This window comes from Bombina bombina, chromosome 9 (genome assembly GCF_027579735.1).
Source record: "Bombina bombina isolate aBomBom1 chromosome 9, aBomBom1.pri, whole genome shotgun sequence".
In the NCBI taxonomy this organism is placed as follows: Eukaryota; Metazoa; Chordata; class Amphibia; order Anura; family Bombinatoridae; genus Bombina; species Bombina bombina.
This window is the reverse complement of record NC_069507.1, coordinates 261,740,369-261,751,292: the sequence shown is the minus strand read 5'-3', so window position 1 is coordinate 261,751,292 and position 10,924 is coordinate 261,740,369. Positions and strand designations below refer to the sequence as shown.

General features: G+C 36.1%; 1 protein-coding gene across 2 annotated transcripts in view; it reads left to right on the top strand.

Moving 5' to 3' along the window:
• The first annotated feature begins 5,511 nt into the window (after positions 1-5,511).
• LOC128640301 (transient receptor potential cation channel subfamily V member 6-like) overlaps positions 5,512-10,924 on the top strand; it is a 29,976-nt gene continuing 24,563 nt past the window's right edge. Inside the window, exons 1-5 of one of the 2 annotated variants that reach the window (XM_053692793.1) lie at positions 5,512-5,713; positions 6,185-6,273; positions 7,670-7,792; positions 9,914-10,011; positions 10,094-10,216. In XM_053692793.1, the coding sequence (XP_053548768.1) occupies positions 7,698-7,792; positions 9,914-10,011; positions 10,094-10,216 (316 nt within the window). In that variant the 5' untranslated portion in view covers positions 5,512-5,713; positions 6,185-6,273; positions 7,670-7,697. The remainder of the gene's footprint in view (positions 5,714-6,184; positions 6,274-7,669; positions 7,793-9,913; positions 10,012-10,093; positions 10,217-10,924) is intronic. The other variant, XM_053692794.1, reaches the window with a different exon arrangement.

Below are 10,924 nucleotides of genomic sequence, written 5' to 3'. Positions count from 1 at the left end.
GCCAACTATAATGTAACTACTATATACGGTATATATGTTTTTTTGCTAGTGGTAGCCCGAGAATCGCAAACATTGGTAGCGGAGTTTTGGCGTGTGCGTGCATGTGTTCTCCCATAGAAATCAATGGAGAAAAAAAAGTTAAGCACCTAACCTAAGAACCCCTAATCCGCCATCCCCCCACAACACAAACACAAATCAAAACTATTAACCCCTACACCGCCATCCCCCACCATGCAAAATGAATAAATAAACTATTTACCCCTAAACTTCCATCCCCCCCACATCGCAAACTAACTAAATAATTTATTAACCCTTAAACTGCCACCCCCACATTACAAAGTAATAAACTAATAACTAAACCCTCTAACCTAGCACCCCTTAACTTAACCCCAATTAAAATACCCATACATTAAACAAAAACTATAACTACCTTTTTAAAAAAAAACTTACCTGTAAAATTTAATTAAAACCTAAGCTTACTCTAAATAAACTAACATTACTTGGAAAAATACATTTTAAAAAATAAAAAGCCTAAGATTACCAAAAAAACAAAAAAAAAAACAAAAAAACAAAATACCCTTTACAAAAAAATAAAAAATAAATAAAAAAATAACATTAACACACAAGAAACCTACAAATAAAAAATAACAATACCTAAGGGCCTTTTGTAGTACATTGCCCTAAAGCTAACAGATTTTTTGCATAAAATAATAACAATTATCCCATAACATTACAACCCCACACCATCTTTTATATAGGGGTACCCTTGCATTCCTATTCGTTGATTTGATTTTTCAAAATTAAATCAGTCAATAGGATGAAAGTTTTTTCCTTGCATCCTATTGCTTGATTTGAATTTAAAGAATCAAATCAGCCAATAGGAATGAAAAGGTGCACCTATATAAAAGGGGTATCTTGCATTCAATCTTCAGTATGCAGCTGAGACTGCATGAAGAGGGAGCTCCATGTCGCTGGGCTGAAGATGAGGACCGACGTTGCTTCCATTATCGCCGTCATCGCCAATTACCTTGCTGCCGCCACCGTGATGAAGATAGAAGATGGACAGCGGCCAGGAAGAAGATGGCCCCACAATGGATGAAGATCGAGGGCCGCCCCTCATCATTGGTGAGTACTAATTTTGGGGTTAGAATTATTTTATTTTGTGTGTGTGTGTGTGGGGGGGGGGGGGTTAAGATTAGTTATTTGTGTTTTTTTATGGGCAGAAAAAGAGCTGAATGCATATACAATGCCCTTTTCGGGGGAATGGGTAGTTTAGTTTTTTTTAGTTAAGATTGTTTTATTCTGGGGGTTGTGATGTTAGGGGGTAATTTTTTTATTTTATGCAAAAGAGCTGTTAGCTTTAGGGCAATGCCCTACAAAAGGCCCTTTAAAGGGCATTGGTAGTTTATTTGTAGAATAGGGTTTTTTATTTTGGGCTGGGGTTTTTTATGGGGGGTGTATTAGAATAGGAATATGTTTAGGGTAAGCTTGGGTTTAGATTTTATTTTACAGATAAGATTGTATTTATTTTAAGGTAGTTTGGATTGTTTAATTTTAATTTCTGGGTATTTTAATTGGGGTTAAATTAGGGGGTTTTAGGTAAGGGGTTTAGTTATAAGTTTATTACTGTGCGTCGTGGGGTGGGATGGCAATGTAGGGGTTAATAATTAATTTTGATTGGTTTAGGGGTTACACTTTTATTTAGATAGTTTGCAATGTGGGTTGACGGTGGTTTAGGGGTTAATACTTTTATTTAGTGTTTGTGATGTGGGGGTGGCAGTTTAGGGGTTAATAGTGTAGTTTATAGGTGTAAGTGCACTTTTTAATGTATTTTTGTTGTGTTTTGTGCAACTTTTTAGTTTCAGAAAACACTTTACCAGAGATGTTAGGTCGCGGTATGGATTGAAGCAGAAACGACTATTGCGCAAAGTCCGTTGCGCATTCCCGTGTAATCTTGCCCTCTATTGAAATAATCCTTACAATGGGCTTGATTACGAGTGGAGCAAAATTTTGCGTACGTCAGGTTGCACTCTACAAGTTGAAAGTAAAAAGATTGTGAGCAAGTGTAAACCATGTGGTACGAAGCATTTTCCCTGTCTAGCTGCACAGCAAGTGCTCTGTGTGTCTAAATATTATCAAAACTAATTTCTACCTAACAGAGGTTCTATAAAAACATTGTCTGTGGATAAAACTGGGATAATACATTTAATTATCATTTTTCTTAAACTTTTTATTTAATTTGCTTTTTCTTTACCTGATGGCCAGTCACTCAATATAGAACAAAACCTTTATTTCCTTCTTCACCACAATGTATATATCACTTTGAATGTGTTTTCTTATAAAGATAAACCTATAAAACAGGTGAAGGAAAATATAAAATGTAAAATGCCAAGATCTGAGATGACAACATGATGTTACAATGCTGACACCTAGCTGTCATATGTGGTATTACTGACACAAATGTGAAAACTTCTGAAAAAAATAATACTATAAAATGACAGGTTAAAGGGCCACTGTAAGTAAATATTTTCTATGCCTGTTACTAACTAACTACCCCAAATACGCTTTTTATCAATAGCATTTCATTAACATATCTCTACCATATAGCAGAAATCTTGTCTGCAAATGTAATTGTTTTCCAAACCCACTCCGTGGGTATCCTTTGCTCTGTACCAATCCGTTTACAATACCTAGGTTTCAAAATGGCGCTTTAAACACAAAGTTATTGGTTTAAGTATTTTGAACACTCAGTGCTGAAAATAGTGGGCAGGATAAAGTGACATCATCAGCGAATAAAAGATATAACTTTTAGAACGTTATGAAACTTCGTTTTGGAGAAAATATAGGTCAGTAGGTTTTAATTAATGTTTATTAACGTTAATATGTTAGTTGTTTAGCTTAAAAATTATAACAGAAAGTAATCCTTTAATATTATGAAGAAACCTACTGGTCCTTTTCAGCTGTGGCAAACAGATAAAATAATGAATTTTAGAATGACAAAATGTAAACTGTGCAATATTAACTCATAAAGAGGGAGACAATAAGAATGATTTCCTATTATTTCAAAATTCTCAAAATGCTACTATTTAGGGCTTACAATATGTACATGAAAATTATAAATCGTATAGAAAGAAGATGGGGATTCTTATGTCCTTAATTATATATATATATATATATATATATATATATATGTATATGTGTGTGTGTACATACTGTATGTATTTATGTATCTGTATATATGTGTGTGTGTACATACTGTATGTATTTATGTATCTGTATATATGTGTGTGTGTACATACTGTATGTATTTATGTATCTGTATATATGTGTGTGTGTACATACTGTATGTATTTATGTATGTGTATATGTGTGTGTGTGTACATACTGTATGTATTTATGTATGTGTGTATGTGTGTCTGTGTACATACTGTATGTATTTATGTATGTGTATATGTGTGTCTGTGTACATACTGTATGTATTTATGTATGTGTATATGTGTGTCTGTGTACATACTGTATGTATTTATGTATGTGTATATGTGTGTCTGTGTACATACTGTATGTATTTATGTATGTGTATATGTGTATTTAAAGACATATATACACATAAATGCCTATGTAGACATATATATAGCAGCTACAGGTGATAACGACCCTTTCACCTGCGCTTTCAACCAGTCAAAAACATGGGTTTTTACTGGGGAGGGTATATTTAGGGGCACATCATAAAAAATCTAAAATGTTTACGGAACCCGATTAAAGTTTACTGGTTTTTAGTTTGCTAAAAATATGTGTTTAATTGTTTCTGAATAGCCAGGTAATCAGCACAGTTATCATCTAGCAGAAAATTTCTGCTTTTGTTTGTACTCAAAGGGGCCCCTCTAGTTTTTAGTACAAACACAAAGTTCTCTGGGCTCATCTTTTCATTTTGGATACTCTCAATAACAATTTAATAAGGTGATCACAATAGCACAGTGCTCATCTGGCTATCTGTAATGCTATTTGCTGCAGTAAAACTTCAGTACCTTGTTAACCAGTGTATTAAACAATACAATACAATTGCAAGATTTCAGGACACTGAGGTCCCTGTGTCAAACATTCCTTGTACCTACTATTAGGGCTAGCTTACAAATGGAGCGCTATCGGGTTTCCACGTCCGTTTGAGCACAAGTTAAATTCCGCTTGTATTACAGGTTGAAAGTAAAGGAGAACTAACAATAACAAGAGTATTGCATTGAGCAATAATACTTTTTATTGGACTAACTATACATTTATAAGATGACAAGCCTTCGGAAGAGTGTCTTCCTTTTTCAAGTCTGAAGCAATACTGACCAATTTGATGGAATTTACAGATTACATGTTAAAACACAGGCTAAAAAAACAGAAAGTGTGAGAGAGAGAAAGAGAGAGAGAGAGAGAGGGTGTTAGTTCATGTGTTTCATATAGATAATATTGTGCTCATGCACATGAAGTTATTTAAGAGTCAACACTAATTGACTGAAGTGCAAGTCTGTCAAAAGATCTGAGATAAGGAGGCAGTCAGCAGAAGCTTAGATACAAGGTAAATACAGAGGTACAAAGTGTAGTTCTGTAACAGTGTTGGTTATGTAAAACTGGGGAATGGTAAATAAAGGGATTATTTATCTTTTTAAACAATTACATTTTTTACCTTAAAGTGCTCTTCATGCTCTGAAGCGCACAAAGTTTTGCGGCTACAGGTAAACTTTTCACCTGTAGCTTTGATACAAACACATTCATTTAACGAAAACTATTGTAAATATTTAATGAAAATTCACTTTTCGTTTTGGTTTTAAACTAAATGAAAAACGAATAGTGCAGCCAACGAATATACGGGGGAAACAAATTTCTGAAACTATTTTTTCTTCCCTGCATATCTCTATGCAATATTATCATCTTATGTTGAACTTTTAAATAACCGTGATTGTGTTTGCGATGACTTGTGGACAAACTTTTTACTTTGAACTCGTAATACGACCAAAGTGAAAAGTGAAAAACAAACTTTTAGTGGTTGAATAAGAGCGCAAGCTACCACTCCACTTATAATCTGGCCCTTATCAGCTGTATATAACATTTGTTATTTTCAAACAAAAGGATTTTTACTTTATTTTAAATGTTATTTACTAAACTCTGAACAAAAATATAATTTTTTTAAACATTTTTGTTACAGCCTTCTCACATGCAACAAAATATAAATATAATAATGGTATATTCTAAATCTGGTGGGCCTGAAATATCACTTACAATTGTGTTTAAATGTAAGAAGCACAAAATTGGCTTAGCACAGGGGTGTGAAAAAGCACAGCAGTGAAAGGGTTAATATGTAAAAAATAAAGTTTATTATGTAGTTTATGCTATCTGTGCTGTATAGCTCCATGCTTCCAGCTTACTGCTGTACAGAGCTTGTTTCTGCCGGTGACTGAGTTAGATAAGTGACACAACCCTCATTTAAGTGCTACATCAGGTCGCACAACATTCCTGAGCAAACAGAATTGTGACAGGTTTTCTGTATACAGTGACAGACCAGCAGATATACAGAGGTCTCCCCGCAGCAGAAACTGGCAGCTTTAACATAAGTCAAAAATATAAAAATATAAACGTAAAACAAATATAACAATGGTCCTTTCTTGTTATTTTGCTATATTTATTGTTCTGTAGAAGAAACAGCGCAGGACAGATAAGGATCTATGTAAAGGTGAGCCATTCAGTACTCATTATAGATAAGAAACAGATTTTATTTTATATTTACTACTTAAAACACAAAGTGATCTATAAAATAGGACTGTGTATGTTATGGTTTTGCGACCAGGTAAAATATATATAGGGACATAGCTACTCACTGCCTTTTGTTAAAGAAGAGAAATCCTTTTGGATTAGAGTTAATACATCCTATAAGCTTCTGTTCTGTTTAAGCCGCTGTATATATAGCAGGAGCTATGAGTTGCACTGATCGCTTGTTGCCTTTTTAATCCTTTAGGAACAAGATAGATTATAAACTATTAGAATTATTGTCTCTCTCTTTTTGTTACCAATTGTATCCCCATCTGCATATGAAAGTTATAACCTACCCAAGTCTGTGATATTTCTACAACTGAATATCTTACATGTGCAAGAGATAAGCATGAAAAACTATATGCAAGAGGGGTTTTCTGTTTGTTTGTTTCAGCCCACCCCCAAAAACAAATGAGCAGCCAATCAGGCCCCTCGTCTGAACTATTTGCCTTTAATAATTAAAGCAACAATCTCACCTTAAAGGTAAATATGTTAGATTTTAAATTATAGTAAATAGTACTGCATTGTAATATATATACACACACAGCTCAAAAATGTCTTACAGGCCAGTCAATCTAACATATTTATATTATTTCCTTTTTTAGGCTGTTTTATGACTGCTTCACCTGTGCTCAAGCAAGGAAATTGTTTACATCTTGTCTGTTAGGGTTACATTTTGATAGTAAAATTTGCAGTCCAGTGACAAACCCCTTATTACTGGGGCCAGTCAGAGCCAGTCATTAATGAGCAATCTCTCTATAGTATGCTGCATGAACAGATACCATTTATATTTTTATTATGCTTGAACATTTTATAAAATATTTGAGTTTAATGTCTCTTTAAAAAGCATTGTCACATAAATACGGCTAAATTGCAATCTCTTTAGCTCTTATTTTATGAAGCTCGGTTGCATCAGTATTGTAAACATGCAACTTATTTATCTTCTTAAAGGGACACTGAACCCAATTTTTTTCTTTTGTGATTCAGATAGAGCATGCAAATTTAAGCGACTTTCTAATTTACTCCTATTAGCGAATGTTCTTCATTCTCTTGGTATCTTTATTTGAAAAGCAAGAATGTAAGTTTAGATGCCAGCCCATTTTTGGTGAACAATCTGGGTTGTTCTAGCTGATTGGTGGATACATTCATCCACCAATAAACAAGTGCTATCCAGGGTCCTGGACTTTCTTTTTCAAATAAAGATAGCAAGAGAAGGAAGATAAAATTGATAATAGGAGTAAACTAGAAAGTTGTTTAAAATTGCTGCTCTATCTGAATCATGAAAGAAAAATGGGTTCAGTGTCCCTTTAAGAAACAGATCCTTTTTTTTCTATGAATCCCTCTTTCTCATATTTACCTGATCTATTTGTGCTCCTGTTTAATCTGCAGGGTGTATTTATTTGTAGGTAATGGTTGTGTCTTGAGATGAGATCAGAGGGGATTTATGTCTGTCAGTCTGTCTAACAGTTTGGTGATACTGTACTTATATGAAGAAACAAAAAAACAAGGGTATCCACTGCACCACAGGCTAAGATTCCTCTTAATTACAATGAATTATGGTTGAGTGTTTGGCACATTTGGTACATTTCTGGTACATTTCTGGTACATTTCTGGTACATTTCTGGTACATTTCTGGTACATTTCTGACACTTGTTCATCCTTACTTCTTGTAAGAAAACCTTATAAGAAATGACAAATATTCCTTACAGGAACACACAGGTACAAAAGCACAGACAGTACTGCTTTTGTTACTATTTGTGAACATCCACATTTTTTTATTTCTTAAACAGGACCATAAATGACTTGCAACCTCATACACTTCTTCAGGCTTTCTATAAAATATACTGTATAACTCTGGTTGGGATATTGTTTATTACAGAGGGGGAATATAACCAACAATAATCAAAATGTTCTTAAAGAAAATTCAAGAGCTTTGCTTTTGTATTGGTGGATCGGGATGGCTGGAGGAGGACTCTGGGTCAGATCTTTTGCAAGAAAAAAGGTAATGTGCGCCCTCTCCTGGTCCCCCTCTATATGTTCCTCAGAGTTATGTCACACCAGCATTGGCTGGCCATTTGGGTGGCAAACTTCTTACCTAAGTCAACCCAATGTATAAGTCCCCAGACGAAGGCTGTGCATATCAGATACCAAAAAAACAGTTCTTGTGGAAATCACTCTTGAGACTTAAGTGAATATTTTGAAATAACATTTATGAGAAGGGATGACAAGGAAAGGGGGGAAATGGCTGATAAAGAGCAAAAGAGTGAGAAGGGGAGAGGGGCTCTGATGATAGAGAAAACGAGAGAGTTGAGGGATTGAGAAAAAAAAGAGAGGCCACAAAATAGTGACAGAGCAAAAAAATGAGAGGGGGTTGATAGTAAAAAAAAATATACAGAAGAGAGTAATAGAGAACATCAGGGAGAGCAAGTTAGACTAGGAGAGAGATAAAGAGAGACCCACACGCCATTGGGGATCTGAAAGTCAGTAAATAAGACAAAACTTGAGAGATCATCAGGAGAAGAGAGAGAGTGAGGAGGGACACATGAGAGACATATGAGAGAGAGAGAGAGAGAGAGAGAGAGAGAGAGAGAGAGAGAGAGAGAAAGAGGAGGGACACATGAGAGATATATGAGAGAGAGAGAGAGAGAGAGAGAGAGAGAGAGAGAGAGAGAGAGAGAAAGAGGTGGGACACATGAGAGACATATGAGAGAGAGAGAGAGAGAAAGAGGAGGGACACATGAGAGATATATGAGAGAGAGAGAAAGAGAGAGAGAGAGAGAGAGAGAAGGGACACATGAGAGATATATGAGAGAGAGAGAGAGAGAGAGAGAGGAGGGACACACACATGAGAGACATATGAGAGAGAGAGAGAGAGAGAGAGAGAGAGAGAGAGGAGGGACACACACATGAGAGACATATGAGAGAGAGAAAGAGTAAGGAGGAACACATGAAAGACATATGAGATTGAGAGAGTGAGGAGGGACACATGAAAGACATATGAGAGAGAGAGTGAGGAGGGACACATGAGAGACATATGAGAGAGATAGAGAGAGAGGAGGGACACATGAGAGACATATGAGATTGAGAGAGTGAGGAGGGACACATAAAAGACATATGAGAGAGTGAATGAGGAGGGACACATGGGAAACATATGAGAGAGATAGAGTGAGGAGGGACACATGAGAGACATATGAGAGAGATAGAGTGAGGAGGGACACATGAGAGACATATGAGAGAGAGAGAGAGAGAGAGAGTGAGGAGGGACACATGAGAGACATATGAGAGAGAGAGAGAGAGAGAGAGAGAGAAGGAGGAGTAACACTTGACAGACATATGAGAGAGAGAGTGAGGAGGGACACATGAGAGACATATGAGAGAGAGAGAGTGAGGAGGGACACATGAGAGACATATGAGAGAGAGAGAGTGAGGAGGGACACATAAGAGACATATGAGAGAGAGAGAGAGTGAGGAGGGACACATGAGAGACATATGAGAGAGATAGAGAGAGAGGAGGGACACATAAGAGACATATGAGAGAGAGAGAGAGTGAGGAGGGACACATGAGAGACATATGAGAGAGATAGAGAGAGAGGAGGGACACATGAGAGACATATGAGAGAGATAGAGAGAGAGGAGGGGCACATGAGAGACATATGAGAGAGAGAGTGAGGAGGGACACATGAGAGACATATGAGAGAGAGAGTGAGGAGGGACACATGAGAGACATATGAGAGAGATAGAGAGAGAGGAGGGACACATGAGAGACATATGAGAGAGATAGATAGAGAGGAGGGACACATGAGAGACATATGAGAGAGATAGAGAGAGAGGAGGGACACATGAGAGACATATGAGAGAGATAGAGAGAGAGGAGGGGCACATGAGAGACATATGAGAGAGAGAGTGAGGAGGGACACATGAGAGACATATGACATATGAGAGAGACAGAGCAGAGAGATACAGAGAGAACACTCACAGGCCAGTGCACATTAGTAAATAACACTTCATATCTTAATGTTCAAGTGTGATAACTTACAAGATTACTGTGTTTGTATTGCATGTTATTGAATATGATTGTATAATATAAACTCAAAGGCTTTCTAAAACAGTGTAATTTATTTAGAATACAGGAGATGCCGCTATTTCTTGCTGCTAAAGAAAACAATGTGCAGTATCTGAAAGAGCTCCTGGAATCAGACGTCTGTGACCCACTTCAGAGAGGTGAGTACAAAAGATAACAGTGAGATATACCTTATAGTTGCACTGAATGCTAAATGTGTCCCTTTTTTCTTTGAATTATTAGGAGTTTTGGGCGAGACTGCTCTACATGTGGCTGTTTTGTACGATAACGTGAAAGCTGTCGAGACTCTGCTAATGGAAGTTCCTTACCTGGTTAATCTAGAGATGACCTCTCCGCTCTTTCAAGGTCTCACATAAAATTTTAGCTACATTATTATATGTAATTTCCTAATATCTAAAGATCTGGATAAAGAAATTTAAATTGTATCATCATGGATATATTTAAAGATATGTTTAGGGTTATCAGGGAATGGCCACTAGTGGCACAAATCCAATTTATATCACCAATTCAAAATTCCCCTGAGTTTATTATACTTATATTAAAAACATCTTACCGCAACAGTGGAGCGGGGTAGGATTGTAAAAGACTCAGGGATAGCTAAAATGGGGTCTCCGGGGTAGGGGGTTGGGGAGAGAGACACTGCTGGGGGTGAGAGAGAAGGGGCAGGGGGACTGTGTTTTTGTTGGGTTTTTTTTTTTTTTGCTTTTTTTTTTTTTAATATACTCTGTGTCCCAAGAGATTATTGGTATATGTAAGCAGAGATCAAGTCCAACTTTGCACTGAAAAAGTGGTAAAATAACGTATGCAGAAGATGTATTTGGTTTGTTATTATGTATAAATATTATTTTCTTTGGACTTAGTCCCTGGATATGAAAAAGGGGGAAAAGTTTTTTTTTTTTTCCTTTTGTTTTGTTTTATATGTTATTTATGTTATTGTAATATTCTGTGTAACAAATAAAATCCTTAAAAAAAGAAAAAAAAATATATGTTTAGGGTTATGAGTATGACTAGAGCTAGGTCTAGACTTATTACATCTGATTCCATAAAGGGGGT